Here is a 22,606-nt window from a genome sequence, read left to right on the forward strand (position 1 = left end):
CTAGTGGACTTTGTTTCCATATACTACCATTATTCTACAATTCCTCAGTGATAAATCTTATGTATTCTAGAGCACATTAAATAGTGAACTGACAATGGCAATTGATTTATTAGCAGTAGTTTGCCTTTGCCCTATTATTGTCTTTGCAAACACTTGTGTAGATCATGTATGAAGCTTCCACGGCATAAAGGCCATTGGCCTAATTTTTTTTGTAATGTTTTAGAGATTTAATATTTTAATGAAATTTGTCTTCAGAGTGAACATGTCTAACTCTAGTCTACAGATTTGAAATAATTCCCTGTTAAAATTCTCCTTTTTCCTCTATTATTTTCTAATCTGTGGATTTTCATGATAAAATGTTCTAGTATTAACATTAGGCCATTAAAACAGGAACGTCTTTTGACCATAAATCCAAGTAAAAGATTACTGCCTGATGTATGGTTTTGAGAAGTATTATTTGTAATTCAACTTTCTTTCATAAATATCATATATATACACACACACACACACACATATATATACACTCACACACACACACACATATATATACACTCACACACGAGTGAAGCTGGTAAAAAAAAAGGCACTTGTGTGCCAAGCAAAATGAATACAATAATATGGGGGGGAGGGGTTATTGTTTTAGCAGTATTTAACTTCTGCAGTTCAATTTATATTTAAACAGATCATTTGTGCTATATACAGCAATGTATGTTAAATTATTATGTATCTATGCTGTGCAGCTTTCATGAAGAAATTACTGAATGCATAATGCAAAAGCTGCCTGCAGAAAAGCTATATTGCATGGCATATGGCAACATTAATTTTAGTCTTTTTGCTTTCCTTAGCTTGGCACTGAAAATCTACCATGAGCGTTCATAGCTTTTGACGGTTTCCATTATACTCTGTTTTTTAGGTAGAGTTGGCTGTCTGACAATTTCACAAATGTTTAATATTCTCTAATTTTCAAAAGCTAAGCAACAATGTATCGTTTTATCTTTCTCACTATGACTGGACTGCTTTAGCATTGTTTGTTCAATTAGCCTTACTAATTTGTATGGGTTTAATTTCTATCTAATATTATCCCCTAAATGTTAAGTGCTGCATGGGAATTTAATCACATATCTCCCACAGAAGTCAATGAAGCTGGCTTGTTAAATCCAGCACACAGAGTTATCTATTTGAAGACTATCATAATTGCCAAAGATAGTTCCTTTGAAAGCCCACCAAAATACACTCAATTATTTGTGGATTTACTCTATGAACAAATGACTTGTAGACGATGCAACATTTTAGTATCCAAAATGGAAACACTCCCTACAGCTATTGTACTTGCTTGGTGGGACACTACCATGTATAAGAATTGGAGAGAAATCTCAAATTTAGTCTTCTCCTCTCTGGTATTAGAGTGAAAGGTTTTAACATAAAGCCCAAGGTTGATAGGTACCAGGAGTCATGCAAAAAGTGATTCTCAGTGATGACATCTGAATACCAAACAAAATGCCATTAATGAAACTTAAAATGGGTAACACTTTCAGTCTCCTAGTTGAAGGTTGGCTACTATATAACAATATTGGTGGCTGGAGAGAAGGGGAGGTTAGGTTGTATAGAGAGGAAGAGCTTCTCATGAAGACAAGTGAAGATTCAAGTACCCACCCACAATATTTAGACCATGGTGTCTGAATGTCATATCATTCCCTTCAACCCCTATCAGCTACAGATACCCTGGGGAGACAGTAAGGAGGATGTGAAAATATCAGATCGTGCAGTGCTAGAGGAGAGTTCTATCCAGTTGCACTGGATGCCCCAAAATGGAGAACAAGCTACAAAAATGTACTACTGCACTTCACATTAGAGATGTACTTGGGTGAGACAGCAAGTTATTCATTCCTCTGCAAGAACATTCTCTTTAACTAACACTGTACTATTTTGTTTCACATAAGAAAACCATCTGACTCAATCTAGAATAACAAAAATACCACTACTCTGAGATGTAAAACAAATACTCTAAAAAGTCATTATTTTGAAAATCAGGAATCCTAAAACTGAACAACAGCAAATAGATGAAGCATCTGTAATTTCCCATGAGTAGTAGAAACACACATACAGTGGGATACATTTCAAAACTTTAGTTTCTAGAGATATTTCCAGTTCTAGTGGTATTCCTCATTTTAAGTACAGGGAATATCTCTGAAATCTGCAATATTTTTAAATCAGTATGAACTTTTTAAGCATACCAAGTACCCAATGTACTAGAAAAAAGGAAAATGTACCCCTGTCGACTGAGTTTAAAAGAGGCCTATTCTAATATTTGCTTTAACATTATTTTAGGGGTATTTAAAACAAGCAAAACTTGCTTTTACATGCTAATCAAAAAGTGACCCATTTTAAACATAATACATCAACTTTTTTTTTTTTTTTTTGCCTTATAATTAGGGGACAGTATCAAATGGTTTAAAGATACTATAGCATCACAATTCTCTTTTGTTTCACATTATTTGTGAAACAACAAAGACATTTAGATATATTCCAGTGTTACAAGCATCTCTCAGTAGTTACAAATGACATTACAATATGTGCTACTCTTTGATCATCAGATTAAAAATTGTTCTGTATAGCTCAGGTGGTTTGCTTATAGCTATTAGTTTTAGCCTGCTAATACAATTCTGAGATCTCTTTGCATAAAAAATGTGAGCCTGGATTGTGTGAGCAATATTTCAGTGAGCCAGTTCCCTTTCACCATGAACTACCCCTATTGTTTATAAAAACAGCACAATAAGTACATGAATAAATCATTCTTTTAAAAAGTTTACCAAATTTGGAGTTTAGTGAACATAACTGGAACTATACCTCACATGCAACATAAAGCAACTACCTAATAAAGTAGTTCTACCCTGGTGAGACTCAAGAATAAACTTCATGGCTAATAATCAGTACTTTACATGTGAATTACATGTGGGGTTTCATTTTCTTGGAAAATTCATTTTTGCTCATCATTCAGAGGACCATCAAAATTTGTAAAAGATAAAAAAAGTTCATAACAGGTCTTGTTTAAAACCTGACAAAAAGGAAAAACAAATTCAAATAATCATTTTTTAAGTTTTCATCTAGTCCAGTATTTTCATTGTGCTATCTGAAAGCACAGCTGTCAACAGCAAATAAAACCTATTACTAACATAAAAAGTAGCAAAGTAAAATAGAAATGCCAATGTTAAAAGTAAAAATTGAAGACTTTTTGACCAGTATCTCTACTAAAAAAAATCATGTTAACTGCAGCTATTTTCTAAAGGTAGTATGCAAGGTAGACACATCCTCCAGAGTTCTTAATGCTTCTGGTATGCACATCAGAATAAAGACTACTCTTTTTCGGTTGTCAAAATCTTCATAAAAACAAACAAACAATCTCAGTGAAAACAGTGTAATTTACACTTTCCACCGATTTTTCACTTTGAGCAGTTTGCCTGGTTTTGAGAGCTTTCTTCCCTCACAAAGACTTAAAATCATTCCTGACAAACAGAATGGCAAAATATTCCTCAGTTGCCAGCTGGGAAAAAAGTGTTTTTCCTCCTCAACTGTGTTGTGAAATTAGGGTTCTTTACTTTTTCAGATTTTGCTGCACCGCTACAATGCATTTAAGTAAAAGTTGTCTTTAACTTATAGATTCATAGATATTTAGGTCAGAAGGGACCATTATGATCATCTAGTCTGACCTCCTGCACAATGCAGGCCACAGAATTTCACCCACCACTCCTAAAAAAGACCTCACACCTATATCTGTGCTATTGAAGTCCTCAAATTGTAGTTTGAAGACCTCAAGGAGCAGAGAATCCTCCAGCAAGTGACCCGTGCCCCATGCTACAGAGGAAGGCGAAAAACCTCCAGGGCCTTCCAATCTGCCCTGGAGGAAAATTCCTTCCCGACCCCAAATATGGCGATCAGCTAAACCCTGAGCATATGGGCAAGATTCATCAGCCAGATACTACAGAAAATTCTTTCCCGGGTAACTTGGATCTTACCCCATCTAAAAACCCATCACAGGCCATTGGGCCTATTTACCATGAACATTTAATTACCAAAACCATGTTATCCCATCATACCATCTCCTCCATAAACTTATCGAGTTTAATCTTAAAGCAAGATAGATCTTTTGCCCCCACTACTTCCCTCGGAAGGCTATTCCAAAACTTCACTCCTCTGATGGTTAGAAACCTTCGTCTAATTTCTAATCTAAATTTCCTAGTGGCCAGTTTATATCCATTTGTTCTTGTGTCCACATTGGTATTGAGTTTAAATAATTCCTCTCCCTCTCTGGTATTTATCCCTCTGATATATTTATAGAGAGCAATCATATCTCCCCTCAACCTTCTTTTAGTTAGACTAAACAAGCCAAGCTCCCTGAGTCTCCTTTCATAAGACAAGTTTTCCATTCCTCGGATCATCCTAGTAGCCCTTCTCTGTACCTGTTCCAGTTTGAATTCATCCTTCTTAAACATGGGAGACCAGAACTGCACACAGTATTCCAGGTGAGGTCTCACCAGTGCCTTATATAACGGTACTAAAACCTCCTTATCCCTACTGGAAATACCTCTCCTGATGCATCCCAAGACGACATTAGCTTTTTTCACAGCCATATCACATTGGCAGCTCATAGTCAACCTATGATCAACCAATACTCCAAGGTCCTTTTCCTCCTCCGTTACTTCTAGTTGATGCGTCCCTAGCTTATAACTAAAATTCTTGTTATTAATCCCTAAATGCATGACCTTACACTTCTCACTATTAAATTTCATCCTATTCCTATTACTCCAGTTTACAAGGTCATCCAGATCCTCCTGTAGGGTATCCCTGTCCTTCTCTAAATTAGCAATACCTCCCAGCTTTGTATCATCTGCAGACTTTATTAGCACACTCCCACTTTTTGTGCCCAGGTCAGTAATAAAAAGATTAAATAAGATTGGTCCCAAAACTGATCCTTGAGGAACTCCACTGGTAACCTCCCTCCAACTTGACAGTTCACCTTTCAGTAGGACCCGTTGTAGTCTCCCCTTTAACCAATTCCCTATCCACCTTTCAATTTTCCTATTGATGCCCATCTTATCCAATTTAACTAATAATTCCCCATGTGGCACAGTATCAAACGCCTTACTAAAATCTAAATAAATTAGATCCACTGCGTTTCCTTTATCTAAAAAATCTGTTACTCTCTCAAAGAAGGAAATCAGGTTGGTTTGGCACGATCTACCTTTTGTAAAACCATGTTGTATTTTGTCCCATTTACCATTGACTTCTATGTCCTTAACTACCTTCTCCTTCAAAATTTTTTCCAAGACCTTGCATACTACAGATGTCAAACTAACAGGCCTATAATTACTTGGATCACTTTTTTTCCCTTTCTTAAAAATAGGAACTATGTTAGCAATTCTCCAATCATACGGTACAACCCCTGAATTTACAGATTCATTAAAAATTCTTGCTAATGGGCTTGCAATTTCTTGTGCCAATTCTTTTAATATTCTTGGATGAAGATTATCTGGGCCCCCCGATTTAGCCCCATTAAGCTGTTTGAGTTTCGCTTCTACCTCAGATATGGTGATGTCTACCTCCATATCCTCATTCCCATTTATCATGCTACCATTATCCCTAAGATCCTCTTTAGTCTTATTAAAGACTGAGGCAAAGTATTTGTTTAGATATTGGGCCATGCCTAGATTATCCTTGACCTCCACTCCATCCTCAGTTTTTAGCGGTCCCACTTCTTCTTTCTTTGTTTTTTTCCTGTTTATATGACTATAGAACCTTTTACTATTGGTTTTAATTCCCTTTGCAAGGTCCAACTCTACTTGACTTTTAGCCTGTCTCACTTTATCCCTACATATTCTGACCTCAATAAGGTAGCTTGTTTACTGGTGGGTGAGATATATTGTCAGTTTGAACAGCACACTCCCTATCCTTAGAAATATTGTAAAGGACATCTTACCCATGAGAAAAAAGGTAAGAGAAATCTTTTAAAGTCAATCACTATGGATAACAAATGAAACATAAAACCAGAATATGTGCATACTCAGCATGGTCAGCACAATGAGCTCAACCAAAAAAAAGTTCCCTAAAATAAAAGCTGCAGAATATTTGAAATTGTTTTATCAAAATCTATTTGTACTGAACACGTTATACATATTATCCTTTGATTTTTGAAATTTTTCTAAGTCAATTTCCAAGAAGCTAAAAAGTGAGTGAAAATTCCTTTTCTTTCAAGTATACAGTTCAGACACCTTATAATGTTACTGTCAACCAAGTTTCTGAATAATGTCATATTGTAAAATTTGCCATTCTTTCACTAGCTCTTCTGCTTGTTTACTCGGTTCCTTTCAACCCTTTTGGCAGCAATTTGTCTTTTGTACATTCCTGGTAGAGAAGTATATAAGATTGCAGATTGTTGCTAACAATCCTCCTAGTTATGCTGGTACGTACTGAAAGAAAAATTAGCTCATGGATTGTAGGAGTTTTCTGCTATAAATACAGTGGGACTTATACTTACCTTTGTGCCTGGGTGCTATAGCTGTTATCATAGGAGTCGTAGCCCTGCTCATCATAAGCAGTGCCATATCCATCATCATACTCCTGAAAAAATATAATAGAAAAGTAATGTTAAAATTTAAAGAACACACTTCAGAACCTAAAAGAAATATTTTAATAATTATAAATGTGAACACTATTCAGTGAAATCTAAATTCATGCAACAAGATGTACCACGGAACTATAAAATATTAATTTACTTAATACACACCAATTCTACCTAAGAGGCAACATAACTCTAAAATTTATGTAGTTATGTTGGATTTAAGTTTGAGATCTTGGTGGCAACCTGTGCTGCACTTTTATGAGACATTAGCATGTTAAATAAAAATGGCTACTTACCACAAAATAACTGTGGTTCTTCAAGGGTGCTGTCTCTGCATATTTACACCTGTGGAATGTCTGGAGCCACAGACCTTCAAGAAAGCAGTGTCAGTTTGGGACCTTTTGTGGTAACAAACTTTGGACCCAAAGTTATAAAAAGGCTATGCAAATCCAGTTGCCTTGGCTCTTTTCCCTAAGCTCAAGAATCCTGTAAGAGTAGAATTCTGAAGAAGAGAGAGGCTGACAAGCAGTGCAATTATGCAGAGACAACACCCTTAAGAACCACAGTTACTAACATAAGTAACCATTTGTACTTCTTGAAGTAGCCTCTGCATAGTCCCAATGGGGGAGTTTAGTAAATGGCATAACCCAAAGAAGGAGGGCAGGGATCTAATTAAACAAGAATTGTAGAACTGCCCTCCCAAAACCAGCATCAGACCTAGATCCCAAATTGAGAGAGCAGCGTTGTATGAAGGTTTATACAGAAGTGCAGATGTTTATAATGAAAAGAATATAGAGGTACACCCATGATATTGGCTTATGTCTGGTAGAGTGAAATCTAGAACTGTAAAGAACTGACACCTTAGATAATTTACAACATGACTCAGTGCAAAGCCTAATCCACTTAAACAGGTGCTGACTGGAAATGGCATTCCCTTCACATTGATCCCCTGAGGCTACAAAACTGTTGACCTCCTAAAGGCCTCAATTTTACCCAAATAACTCAAAGTAACCATAGAAGGTATATAAGTCTAGTTCCTCCAGATAAGAAAGAAGCTTTGAAAAGATACTTGGGAGACTGATGATCTGATTCAGATGAAATTAAGACATGACATTTGGAATAAATTTCAGATAAAAATACAGAATAACTCCCTCTCTTGTAGATGTAATTGTGACTAAAAATGGTGCTTTTAGTGTCCAGTGGAATAAAGAACACTGTCATAAGATCTCCAACTGTATAATCTTGTCAGCACAACACTAAGGTTCCTTGATGGAATAGGTTCTCAACTCTGATGGGAAAACACCAGGCCCTTTCAGGAATCTTCTGATGACTGAAAACAATAGAAACATCCACTGGGAGATAATATAGTAAGATTATAGATAGATGCTCCTTGATAGAATACAAGGTGAGACTGAGACACCAAGTACAATACATATTCATTATATGGGCATGACTCATGGAGACATTATTTCATTATCTTTGAGAAAACATCTTCTGAGAAGAACAATTCAACACACATGGCTTTCTAGAATGTAGCAGAGCCTTCTCTATTTCCACAGAGCATTTCACATCAGTAGTCAATGTCTTATGATCAAAGCAATGGAGATGACATGACTCCAGATTGGTAAAATAGAGAAAATAGTCTTCCTGTGATAGCAGGTCTGATGATGAATGTAGAAGATCTAGGAACTTCATACCAATACTGTCTAGCTCATACTAGGGCAACCAGTATGATTTGGGAGAATGTCTTGTATCTTTTTATTACCATTGGAACTGTTGGAAAGGCATAAAAGAATCCTTGGCTCCAGTTCAGCAAGAATGTGTCTGTGATAGTCTATCCATCCCTATCTATTTCAAGGAACACTCACACTGTTCCTGCAGCCAGCAACTGAGAGTCTGTTGCCATATTCTCTGTCAGATCTGCCAAGTTGCATTTGATGAGCCAGACTCCCATCCGACACAGCCACTGCTTCCTGGCATTATTGTTACTTAGAACCTCAATATTAATGTAAATATTTAGCCATCACGTTAACAACATTGCCCATATTCAATGCCACAAAGGATTTGAGATAACCCAACAGCTTTGTTCCACTACATTTATATGGCACTTGGTCTCCTCTCCCAGATTCCACCAATTTTGAACTCTCAGCTTTGGAGATAAGCTCTCAAACCCAAACTGGATGCATCTGTGATGATCACAATGGCTGGGGACAGAGGACCAAAATGAACTTCCTCTATTATATTGGTTGGGAGCTTCCACCAATGGAGAGTCCTAAGGAATTTTGAAAGACGACTCAGATAACCCATATTGGCTACATTAGGGATGAATGTTTTGCTGAACAGTTGGCCCTGGGGGGTGTGGTGGAATAGAAGAGTCATAAAACAAAGAAAAGAAAAGGGGCTTTTGCTTGAGATCCAGCATATCTAAACTTTCTTAAAAGGAACAACGCCAAAATGTACTTCAAGTAGGAAAGAGTGCTAGCAAACTGACTCCACCACAAGGGAGACAAAATGCTGGATAAGTATGGCAGGTTCAACTTAGAGTACAGAGAGAGGCTTGGTTCCATAAGTTACTAGCACAACTGCCTTAATAGGGTGTAACTGGCATGGCCAGTACTACCGTTTCCTGTGCCCTCCTGGTTGGCAGCTCTGTGTGTTACTATATTTAGTATTTGGATAACTTCTCTTTAAATATAATCTTCTTTCAAAAAGTTGGTATATTGTTTAGTAGCTTTGGGTTTCATTGAACCTTCCAGTCTCTCAACAGGTATTGGACTATTCTGTTTTTGATGCCTTCACTTCCCTATAACTCACAGTTCTTTGAGATGATTACATATTCACACTTACAGGTATTGTGCCACCTGGTGGCACCTAACAGGAGAACCTCCTCCAAGCAGCTTGCGTTAAAGAGCACATGCCTTGCCTCTTTCCCTTGGCATTTCCAAAGGCTTTATAAGGGGGCGTTGGCCCTCTACAGTCTCAGTTCCTTCCATTGCTAACTCAGAGTTACCATAATAGGACTCTGAGAAAGAGGGGAAGATAGGAGGGAAGTGTGAATATGCAGTCACTTTGAAGAAAAAAGTAACCTTCATTTCTTCTTCGAGTGACTGCATATTATCTGCTATGGGCAGTTTGACAAGCAGTGCTGAAAACCCAGGAGGTGGGAACAAAGTCAAAATTAAATAATGACAGAAACACTGTTCTACCAAATTTGGCATTCGCTCTTGAAGTCAGATCCAGAGCATAACATTTAGTGAATGCGTGCACTGACTTCCAGGTAGCATCCAGGTAGCAGTTCCTAGCTGGAACATGTTTAAGAAAAGCAAAAGATGCCTCTACAGCCATGTAGAATGAGACCATACAACACAGAAAGTACAGGATTTTCTGCTAATTTGTAGCACTAAATGACACATTGTTTAACCCATCTGGAAATAGTCTGAGCAGACACACACTGACCTCTATTTTTCTTAGCATAACAAACAGAAAACCTAGATGAACTCTTAAAACTCTGTTATATTTAAACAACATGGAAGAACACTTCTAGCATATAAAGTGCATAACAAAGATTTCCCTTTATTAGTGTGAGGCTTTTCGGGAAAACACACTGGTAAAATTGTTTGGTCGATAGGAAACTTGGACACCATTTTTGGTAAAACATAGGGATCAGGTCTATGAACGATCTTATCTTTATGAAAAACTAACTGGCAAGTCAGCCATCAGGGATGGAATTCGCTTACCCTTCTGGCTGGTGTTTTAACAATAATGAAGATCTCTTTAATAGATGCACAAAATAAAGAACACTCTACCAGAAGTTAAAAAGGTACCCTCAGAAGCATAGATAAAACCAGATTAAGATCCAAGCCTGGGACTGCATACTTTAAAGGACGATACACATTAAATACCCCTTCACAAATCTTTTAACAGAATAACATGCAAAGAGTGATCTAGACCTAGATCTAGACCTAGATCTAGATCTAGGACCTAGACAAATTGGAGGATTGGGCCAAAAGAAATCTGATGAGGTTCAATAAGGATAAGTGCAGGGTCCTGCACTTAGGACGGAAGAACCCAATGCACAGCTACAGACTAGGGACCGAATGGCTAGGCAGCAGTTCTGCGGAAAAGGACCTAGGGGTGACAGTGGACGAGAAGCTGGATATGAGTCAGCAGTGTGCCCTTGTTGCCAAGAAGGCCAATGGCATTTTGGGATGTAGAAGTAGGAGCATAGCGAGCAGATCGAGGGACGTGATCGTTCCCCTCTATTCGACATTGGTGAGGCCTCATCTGGAGTACTGTGTCCAGTTTTGGGCCCCACACTTCAAGAAGGATGTGGATAAATTGGAGAGAGTCCAGCGAAGGGCAACAAAAATGATTAGGGGACTGGAACACATGACTTATGAGGAGAGGCTGAGGGAGCTGGGATTGTTTAGCCTGCAGAAGAGAAGAATGAGGGGGGATTTGATAGCTGCTTTCAACTACCTGAAAGGGGGTTCCAAAGAGGATGGCTCTAGACTGTTCTCAATGGTAGCAGATGACAGAACGAGGAGTAATGGTCTCAAGTTGCAGTGGGGGAGGTTTAGATTGGATATTAGGAAAAACTTTTTCACTAGGAGGGTGGTGAAACACTGGACTGCGTTACCTAGGGAGGTGGTAGAATCTCCTTCCTTAGAGGTTTTTAAGGTCAGGCTTGACAAAGCCCTGGTTGGGATGATTTAACTGGGAATTGGTCCTGCTTCGAGCAGGGGGTTGGACTAGATGACCTTCTGGGGTCCCTTCCAACCCTGATATTCTATGATTCTATGATTCTATACCATTGACCAAAGCATGGTAAAAATCAGCTGCCACGTGAACCTTTAAGGAAGAATCCAATAATCCTTCAGAGTTTAAGTACATTAAATATTCCAAGATACAGGGTATGGAAGCTGAAACTGGACAATCGAATTTTCCTGCATTCATGCAACAAATCTAGCCCATTCTAAATAGTAACATTTCTAGTAGACAATTTTCTAGAATTGGTTCAAAATGTACTGCTTAATGAGGAACATGAGTGTTCAAGACTAGCCAAAGTCCAATAGCAGGTAGTAAGATGAAGCGATGGAGGATCCGGATGAAGGATCCTATCTAGTTGCTATGATAAGAGATCTGGAGCCAGAGGAAGATACAGGTACAGTCTGACTAATAGCTGAAGAAAAAGGTCCTTATGCTACTGCTGTCTCGGCTAAGCTGTGGCAATCAAATTTCATTTTTGCCCTGTCCTGATGTTTCCTCTTCATCACTTTCTGAATCAATGGAAAAGGGGGAGGGGGAAAAGGGTATACTTATACCCAGTGTAGAGGGATTCTCCCTCTCTGCTCTTGAACAAAGGAGAGGAAACTTTTAATTGATCCTTGTAGCAAACAGGTCTACATCAGGTCGACCCCAACAGGAAAAGATGTCTCACGTTACGCAATCCTTCAGGGACCACTCATGAATTTGAGAACTGTTCCTGCTCACAATCTGCTAGCACATTGCTGTCCCCTCCTAAATTCAGGACAACCAGATAGATCTCTTAAACCATGCATAAATCCCATAATCTGACTGTTTCACCAGATAACCGGAAAGAATGAGTACTCCTTTGGTTTGTTCAGGTATTGTCTGTTGATTGTATTGTCTGTCGTCGTGATTGTATTATCTGTTGATACCTGAACAACATTCTCTTTTATATGAAGGAAAGATCTGAAGGCCAAACAAATAGTTATTAACACGTTATGAACAAGCTCTTTTCATGAAAAGCCCAGTGACTCCAGATTGTAATCCAGCCTAAATGGGCTCCCAATCCACTGTTGGATGCATCTGACATTGTGGTGACCGATGAAGGGGGATTGAACAGAACACCTCAAAGAACATGATTTGTCTGTCTACCAATTCAGTAAATTCAGAATCCGTAAGACTTAGGAAGGGGATCACTTTCTGGGATTGGCAGGCTCAAATTTGGAAAACCACTTGTTCTATTTGTAGAAACCTGTCCTCTGGAAGAAAAGCCCTCCCTGCGACTGACTCCAGTATAGAACCTATAAAGAATTCTCTGAGTTGGCCAGGGATTTGATAGGATGACATTAAGAAGCAGACCCAGATGCGAAAAGAGGGAGATTATAAATGTGATGTAGCAGCTTTTAGCCACCAATCATCGAAATATGAGTAAACAAAAATACCCTGTTTTCTCAGATGTACCACTACCATAGAAAGGCACTTTGAAAAGATTCTTGGTGCTGTGGAGAGGCCAAGCAGGAGCACTTTGTTCTGGAAATGGCATCCCACCACTATGAAATGCAGGTATTGTCAATGACTGTGTCGGACAGAGATGAAATAAGCATCCTTTAAACAGAGAGTGACAAACCAATCCATAATTGTAAATGAAGGAATTATAGAGGCCAGGTTTAATGTACGTAATAGGAATGTCCAGGAGGATCTGTTAAGTTTTCTTAAATCTAAAATTAGACAGAAACCCTGATCTTTTTTTCTATACCACGAAGTATCTTGAATGGAACCCTGACCCCACAGAGGTTTCGGTATCTCTTTAACAGCTCCTGTCTGGAGCATCTTGTGAACTTCCTTATGCAGAATAACTTTGTGAGAAGGTTACCTGAAAAGGGAAGGATAGTGGCAGCCATGCAAACTGAATAGCATAGCCTCTGTCTGTAATTTTAGTACTCATACATTCTATGTAATCAGCCTCTGATGAACTGCTGATGAATTGGGCTAGCCTGTCCCCAAATAAAAGAAGAGATGGATCCTTTCTGATAGGACTATGACCGTCAATCCTCACATCAAATGTGAGACCTTGTGTTAAAGGAAGATGAAGAGGGAACAGATTGCCTCATAGGTCTACATCTGAAAAGGCCTCTTTTTTATGCTTGGTCTCAAATGAAGATGGAGGTTGCTGGTGCCGTTGATGACATCAGATTTGTACAAAAATAATCAGATGATGGAGAGTAATATTTCTATGGATACTGGGAAAAAAAAGAGGGAGAAAGTATTCTTAGAAGATTGAGGGCTAAAGACCTAGAAAATGAGCAGTGGCTTTAGAGTCCTTTACCTGCAGAGGTACTGGGGCTGCAGAGGGGCAGCTCGAGGATAGGCAAAGGCAACAGGTCCTAACCCCTTGCCAATGATGAGTGGCCATTACAGACTGCAGTCTGCCCCAGTGAGCGGGGACTAGATGATGACTGACAGTAGCCACTGAGGCAAGGTGGGTTTAGAGGGTTGGGGGTTCCCCTGGGAGGGGGTCCGGGAGGGACACGGGGGCCAGCGGCAGGCGAGAAACTGGCCTGCAGAGGGCGCTCCATATGCTGGAGAGCTAATTCCCTGGACGACCAGCAGGAGGCGCCGCACCAGTGAGTCTCACCTCGCTACAGGAGGCATAACTTGGGACAAATCAAGTTTCCTTCCTCTAGCCTCCTCTAAAATGGGATCTGACCTCAGATCTGCTCTATATCACACCAGACACACCCACGTAACCATAGGATGAAGGCAGACAGATAGTGAGAAAGATCTGCCTGAAGATCCTGTTGGAACTGGAGAAGAAGGCAGCGGCACAGATGGATCCTGAAAAAAAACTAACAACCTTCTCTGCTCTTTTCCTCTTTGCAGCAGGTGAAGAAGCAGACCACAGAACTAAAGAAGACTGCCTCTTCCTCATCACAAACTTCCTGTCAGTTGGATCTGAGGAATGCACAGATGCAGGAAGGTGCACATCAGCCACCACTGTTAACATCTTCTTTGGATCTAAGGACTGTCCCTGAACAGGGGTGGAGGATGGAACTGGCATCACAGGCCTGAAAGCCACTAGATCTGGAGAATACTCAGCTCCACAGCACCGGACTTTGAAGTGGAGCCATAGGCGCCACCTCCGTGGGTGCTCCGGGGCTGGAGCACCCATCGGAAAAATTGGTGGGCACTCTGCACCCACCAGCAGCTCCCCGCCTCACCGCCCACCCCGCCCCAGCTCACCTCCGCTCCACCTCCTCCCCTGAGTGCGCCGTGTCCCGCTTCTCCCCCCTGCCTCCCAGCGCTTGCCGTACGAAACAGCTGTTTCGTGCTGGGAGGGAGGGGGGAGAAGGGGGAAAGCAGCGCGCTTGGGGAAGTGGCGGGGCCAGGATTTGGGGAGGGGTCCAATGGGGCAGGGACTTTGGGGAAGGGGTTGGAATGGGGGCGGGGCTGGGGCGTGTGCACCTACCACCGTCGGGGAAAGTTGGCGCCTATGAGGGGAGCCCAATTTGGATTTCGAAATTGGAACCATAGAAGCTGTGGCAGAAGCAGATGGATCCAATAAGTATCAGACAGGATCCGGCACTACTAACAGTGGCCGCCTTCTCCCTCAGCTGCTTCTTTTGAACCAATACAGTCGGAACCGAAATGGCTCTAGGTTCCTAAGCTGTCAGCCCTTTTCTACCAATGGTGCCTTTAGAGTCTTGACAGCTTTTTCTGAAGGATTGAGAGCTGGCATTGGCAAAGATACCAATGACTGGGAACCCTTAGACAATTTAGCTTTGTTGGAGAAAGCCACCAGACTAGAAACACTTAGTCTTCAGATCCGATGACACTCCAGATCTGGATAGCTTAGGGGCAATAGCTTCTTTAAGCAAAAGCAGAGAGGTCTGTTCTGCCTGGCTTTGTGTTCTCTGGGTATGAAAGCCCAAAAAACAGAATATCCAGAAGGAGAGTGGCCTTGTCCCAGGCACTTAGGATACCTAATATTTTTGTCCAATGCCAGGAAGACCATTGGTCATGAAACACATCTTTTAAAATCCGGCTTCTACTTCTGTAGTACCACCATTACATGGCACTAACTTCACGAACCACATTGAACTATTTATGCTTATTACTATGCTTAAAACTACCTTATACCAAAAACTGTGCTAAGAACAACTATCAATGCACTATAAATGGAGAAGAACCCTGGTGAAACAGTGGGAAAGAATTGAGGCGGTAGAGGGCACAGAGTTGCCCTCAGAACATTCGGAAACACTGATGGAGAGTATGAGGGGGGTGCACATGTACTTTAGTGGGCACTGCCTGAAGAAGGTTCTATCGGTAGGCTCCACCAGTTGGCCCTATACCCATAAGCGAGAGTATGCAGAGCCCCTTGAAGAACTGCCGCTTCACTGGAATCCTATTGCACTTTCAAAAACAAATCTATCCTCTACAAAGTAAAAGTACGATTCTTTGACTTTGTGATGTAATTCAAAGGTAGAATTACAGTTGACTATGTACTTACAGTGGGATGAAAATTAAAAGCAGCTGTTGTATTGTGATAGCTGTCTGATGTATTGTTAATCTCTAAATATGCAGTAGTGGATATCAGGATGACAAAATTAATAGTTTGAATAGAATTTTCAAGTCATGAAATTGGGTACCTGATTTCAGTCACTCTCAAAAGTGTACAAAGAGTCTTAGGGAAAAAATCTATTTTTCTGTCTTTGCTAAATATTGAGTGTCTACCAAATGATTTTATCACACACAAGTTTCTTTGGACTATTTTGCATATGATACTTGCAAATAGAAAACAGTGCCTTCCATACATCCATAAATCGCTGCCTCAGTTCCTTTGTTGTTGTTGGATATCCTTCTACTGGATTCAGATCAGGTGACTGGTGGCCCAAGCACAAAAGAATTAACCTTCTTCAAATTTGTAACTTTGTGTATGTTGGGTTATTTCTTGTTGAAAAATTCTCTTAAGGTTTATTCCCTAAAGGAATAGTTGGGATAGTAGTATCCCTTTATGCGCTGTTTTGTCCATTATCCCATCAATGAAATATAGTTTTCAGAACAATCATCCAATGCCTTCATACTACCTTCATCATGCTTAGTTACTGGAACCTTGAATATGCAAACCTTTCTAACACTATGGAGCATTTTAATCACACCATTAAACTGTGTTTTAACACGTCACCCTTTTCAGGTTGTCTGGAGCAGAGTTTAATTTTACTGCTTTACAGTATCATGATTTCCTACAGGCTATATTTTCATTGAAGCAGTCACCCCTTATTGCTTACCAGTTCTTCCATTCACATCAGTAATACGAAAAGGAGTACTTGTGGCACCTTAGAGACTAACTAATTTATCTGAGCATAAGCTTTCGTGAGCTACAGCTCACTTCATCGGATGCTTTGTGATGAAATGCATGCATCCGATGAAGTGAGCTGTAGCTCACGAAAACTTATGCTCAAATAAATTGGTTAGTCTCTAAGGTGCCACAAGTACTCTTTCTTTTTGCGAATAGAGACTAACACGGCTGCTACTCTGAAACCTATCAGTAATACTGTGTTCCTTAGGTCTTTTTTTTTTCGTAGTGTACCCTCCTTTCTTACTGGAAATATCAATATTGCTTTTTCCATTTTAGATTGGTAGCCTCTCTCTGGTTTAACAGTACACAACTCGTTTTGTGGCATTCTCCATAATCTATTTAGATAATAGGTCACCAGATTCTCATTTGCAGCCTAGTATTTAAATTTATCAAATAAATTACCTTGAAAATCAACAAGATAACTCATTCTACAAAAATAGAAGATATCTAAGAACTACTCTGAATGGATTATAGCACCAAAACAGAAGGTCAAATATTCAAATCCTACAAATTCTCTTACAATCCAGGATTCCCTTTAAACAGCAATCAGGCATGGATGTTTCAAGTATGCTTTAAAGCTTGCCCTAGTGCAAAGTGCTTTACTTTTAGGAAGGAAAAGTCAAATACACAAAAAAATGGGAGATAACTGGCTAGGTTGTAGTATTATTGAAAAAGAAGTGGGAGTTCTAATGGATCACAAATTGAATATAAATCAACAGAGTGATGCAGCTGTGAAAAAGGCTAATATTGTTCCAGGGTGTATTAACAGGAGTGTCGTATGTAAGACATGGGAAGTAACTGTCCTGCTCTACTTCAGCACTGGTGAGGCCTCAGCTGGAGTATTGTATCCAATTTTGGGCATCACAATTTAGGAAGGATGTGGACAAATTCGAAAGAGTCTAGAGGAGAGCAACAAAAATGATTAAAGGTTTAGAAAACCTGACCTGTAGGAAAGGTTGAAAAAAAATCGGTAAGTTTAATCTTGAGAAAAGACGACTAAGGGGGGACCTGATAACATTCTTCAAATATGTTAAGGGCTGTTATAAAGAAGATGGTGATTAATTGTTTCCATGTCCACTGAAGATAGGGCAAGAAATAGTGGGATTGATCTGCAGCAAGGGAAATTGAGGTTAAATATTAGGAAAATCTTTCTAAATATAAGGGTATATTAGTTGTGGAACACGCTTCCAAGGGAGGTCATGGAATGTGTATCATTCAGGGTTTTTAAGGACAGTTTGTCCAAACACTTGTCAGGGATGGTCTAGGTCATTGGTTCTCAACTGTGGTCCACCACTTATTCAGGGAAAGCCCTGGAGCGCCAGGCCAGTTTCTTTACCTGCCGCATTCGCAGGTTCGGCCGATCGCGGCTCCCACTGGCCGTGGTTCGCCGCTCCAGGAAAATGGGGACTGCGGGAAGGGCGGCCAGCACATCCCTCGGCCCATGCCGCTTCCCGCAGCCCCCTCATTGGCCTGGAGCGGCGAACCGCAGCCAGTGGGAGCTGCGATCCGCTGAACCTGGGATGCTGCAAGGAAACAAACTGGCCCGGCGTGCCTGGGGCTTTCCCTGAAAAAGAGGTGAACCACAGTTGAGAACCACTGGTCTAGGTTAACTTGCTCCTGTCTCAGAGCAGGGGGCTGAACTTGATGACCTCTTGAGGTCCCTTCCAGTGCTATATTTCTATGATTTTTAAAGTTTAACCCAGAGGGCACTTCAGGCAACTACAAAACTATTAAGGATGTTGGCCAGTATCTAAGGCCAACCCGAGTCACATCATTAAGGGTATTGGTGGCCAAAATACACTTAGATTGTAGGCTCTTTTTTTTTTGCAGTCCGTGTCTTTTTTTCTCACCTCTAGTCTTGTACACTTTTGATTGGGATGTAAGTAATAAATAAGACTTTTCTTGACTGAGTTAGGGAGAGAAACACAAAGCGTTTTTTCTCCAGTTTTATCTCTGTAAGCCAAAAAATGAGAAATATAGCAGTGGGCAACCATTGTAAACTGAGCCATCCTGAGGTCAAAGAATACCCATTACTTTTCTATTCATTTGGATACAGAGGGAAATATTAGACACGAGAGAAGAATGTGTGTCCATACCATAAATACAGAATGTACTTTTGGGGAGGAGAACACCAAGCCATTTTCTGGAAAAACTGGGTGAGAAGGTAATACTGTTTGGAGGTGGTTGTTTTTTAGACAAATCAGTTTAAAATGCAAAATAGCACCGGCAGTCTTCATGAGTTTCTGTACAAACAGGTGGAGAAGTAAAGCTTTTCCTTGGACTTTACTCCCATAGAGATGTTGCAGTCCTTAAAAATCGAACTTTTCTTTGTGCTCACTCAACTTCATGACCACAAATAAGAGTTTAATAAGGTAGCCTAAGTCCTCCTGAGAAACTGCACGGGGAGGTTATAAAAATCCTCTTTTTCCAGTCCAAATATGTATTCGTTTACACTCTGAGAAAGGTTCAGAGAGGAGACACAAGCCGAAGGCATTAGAACCACAACCTACACGTGACTTCTACTGGGGGACCATGGTAAAAAGTACATTGGACGCCACAGAAAAAACGGTCTATTGAGCAGGAGATTCCCACTCTTTCAAAGGGTGATCTGAGGAGATGATATTTGGTAGAGTATGGCCTTCATCCTTCTCTAAGCAGCCAGATAGCACATTTAGAACAAAATGAAGTAAAACATACAAGAGAGAGAGGGAGTTTGAAATGCTTTACTAATCCCAAGGTCTAGTTTCTCATACTATTCACTGAATCTATATCTCCTTTCCAGCGATCTGCCACTAGGTCTCATGGGCTACTCCGTATGCTGCAATCCTGGAACACTGAATCTACGTTACTTTTGTAGGAGCTGCCATTGAGGGATCTGCTGAGAACTACTGCTGTGGGATTCTCTGAAATTATGGTGGGAGTGGGGGCTGCTCATATTGTGAACAGTGAAGTATGGAGCTAGTGATTGATAAGCCTTTTTTCATTGGTCTAAACTCATTTTGAGCTGAGAAGCAAAAATGTAGGCCTAAAAACAATTGCTGTTGCTGTACCAACTTCTTGCCACACTACCTGCTGTAACAAGACAGGAAGAAAACTGTGGATTACAGGGTTCATTCACGTGGAAAGAGGCAGAACTGGAGGAGCAAAGAATCAATGTGATTGTGGTAACCTCCCCCACGTGAAGACACAGGCAGGTCAAAGTCTTTTCCAGGAGACTAAGTTTGAAAATCCTGTACAGTAAAAACATGGTTAGAACTCTGTTGTGATTGAATCAGAAAACTACCGATGTTTGGCTGGCCAATGGGAATGAGGCTAAACAAAACTCCATGAAAACAATGTTCTTATAATCATTTTAATACAAGTTACTTTAAAATGGGTAATGCTTACATTTACAGTAATAGAAACTGCTGAAGACTTAGCAATTCTGAAAATCAGGTCACTTATTTAGGTGCCTAAATATGGAAATAGGAACCTAACTTCAGGCACTTAAAAAAAAAATATCTTGGCCCAGAATTGTAAAATAGTTCAAAGGATTTGTAGAAATATTACCTTTTATTTAAAATTCAAAAGGATCCCTAAATGTCTATCTAGTATATTCTCCATCTTAATTAAATTTACTATTATGGCAACCAAGCTAATTGAAGCATTTTAGAGATTAGTTAACTGTCAGAAATTATGCAATTAGGCACTGCATTCGGAAAATCTGCCATCAGTGCAAACCTTGTCTGAAGGCTAACACAAAAAATAGCCAGACACATAATTAAAGCTCTGTCACTAATTTTCACAGACTGGAAGGAATCCTTAGAACTAATTGGTTTGCACAGTGGTCTTAAAGAAAGACTACATTTCAAATAAAATTACAACACTCTGATTGTGGTTGGCAGGACTTCTGGGATTCTCTGGTTTATAGTGCAGAATCTCCCTATACTCATGAACCACTGGTTCTAAGTTTAAATTCAAAACCCAATCCCATAATTATCACTTGTCTAAACACAAAACATTATCTTGAATGTATATCCTGTCCATTTCAACAAGTATGAGCAGTGACTTGCCATGCAATCATTATATAAAGTCTTTATATAATCCTTGAAGTCAAATATTTCATTTGGAATAAATCATTTTAAAAATTCTATAAATCAGATCAGTAATTTTAAAAAATCTCTTCTCAAAACAATAACACTTCAATAGAGTCCCTTCCAAATTATTAGTGAAGAGGTTTAGACAATCTTTAAATATTGTGGGAAGGGGATAATGGCAAAAAAGGTAATAAAACCTTGATTATTTATAAGAAAAGTAAATTAGGGTAAACATGTAAGTTTACTTCTGTAACCGCAGTCATTGTTTCAGAGAATGAAATGATATAAAAACAATGAGTTATAGGTATGTTACTACTAAATATCTGTCTTCTGCTTACTGAGAGAAGTCTAGAAAAATACGAAATCATGTCCATTCCATTAGGTACTTATTAGAAATAATTACTGTTTCTTATTATAATGCAATAAAGTCAGTTGATTAAATTGCGTGCACACACAAACACACACGCACACACAATGTCTTGATTTTTTGTCAGCTTAATTTGGCCCAGTGCTCAAGAGAATAATCTCTTCCTCAGTAAACAGCATAAACATCTTTATTAAGCGGCCTAGGAAAGAGGTTACTCTAACTTACTAATTGAAGCAGTGTTCCAGCTAAAGTCTTTTGCCATCCTCCAGTTAAGAAATCATGAACACAACATGTTTTGATTGTAGTTATAGGAAAGTGCACAGATTGCTTTCCTGTAACCCTGTATCTCCTAAAGATGCAAGTCTTAAACAGATTGTCTGTCACTTGGAGGCCATATCTGTCAATAAATTAATTTATTAGTTAGGGCTGTGGTTGAAACTATGTACAACCATTAAGCCAGCACTTAAAAATGCAATAGTCATGTCCACAACTTTGAAATGATCTCTCTCTGACTGAGCCAGTAGAGAGGTTGCACTGAGGTTTATCACCTGGTAGTGAATCCCAACCTAATCCACTTTTGAGCTTGTCAAGCAGTTGCATATTAAATACACTTAACAGAATACCACTTCTCGATGACTGAACTGTATGTGAAGGAACAGCAGACCGTCACAAACAACTAAGATTAGAAATGAAATCCAATCCTCATCCACAACCAGCTGCCCTACATGGTGTGCTACAGGGTCCTCGCTGGGCTGAAAACAATCTTTGCCTGGCATTTGCTCATACATACACTATTTCTTTTCAGATTGCCTTTTTTGAGAAAAACAACTATCTAGAGGAGTTTATAGAATCATAGAAATGTAAGGTTGTAAGGGATCTCAAGAGACCATCTAGTCCAGCACCCTAGAGCCAAGTATACCTAGAATGGTGTAGTATTGTGGATAGAGTAATCTTTTACTTAAAGATCCATCCTTTTCACCCCTTCTCATAAGTTGTTCAAAAACTCATGACTAACCTATCCTTTGACCTCTCTGGGTATATCTACACTGCAATAAAAGACCCACAGGCATGGCCACAGCTGGCCTGGATTATCTGACTCAGGCTTGCAGGGCTCAGGCTAACGTGCTACAAAATTGCAGCAGGGTGAGAAGGTCTCAGAGTACATCTACACTGTGATAAAAAAAAATGTAGCACCAAATCTCAGAGCCTGGGATCAGCTGACTTGGACTAGCAGGGCTTGGGCTGCGGGTCTAAAAATTGCAGTGCAGACATTTGGGCTTGGGCTGGAGCCCATGCTCTGAGACTCAGAAGGGAGGATCTTACAGGATGGGGTCCAGCCCAATCCTGAACATCTAACATTTAAATTTTATAGCCCTACATCCTGAACCTCGCAAGCCTGAGTCAGCTGACCTGGACCCTGAGACTTGGTACCATGGGTTTTT

The 22,606-nt window shown here is 39.8% G+C and overlaps 1 protein-coding gene across 1 annotated transcript in view; it reads right to left on the minus strand.

Annotated features, from left to right (window-relative positions):
* The window catches only part of KHDRBS3 (KH RNA binding domain containing, signal transduction associated 3), a 193,332-nt gene that overhangs the window by 31,766 nt on the left and 138,960 nt on the right, over positions 1-22,606 (minus strand). Inside the window, exon 7 of the mRNA XM_073330059.1 lies at positions 6,533-6,615. Within this exon, the coding sequence (XP_073186160.1) occupies positions 6,533-6,615 (83 nt within the window). The remainder of the gene's footprint in view (positions 1-6,532; positions 6,616-22,606) is intronic.

This window comes from Lepidochelys kempii, chromosome 2 (genome assembly GCF_965140265.1).
Source record: "Lepidochelys kempii isolate rLepKem1 chromosome 2, rLepKem1.hap2, whole genome shotgun sequence".
NCBI lineage: Eukaryota > Metazoa > Chordata > Testudines > Cheloniidae > Lepidochelys > Lepidochelys kempii.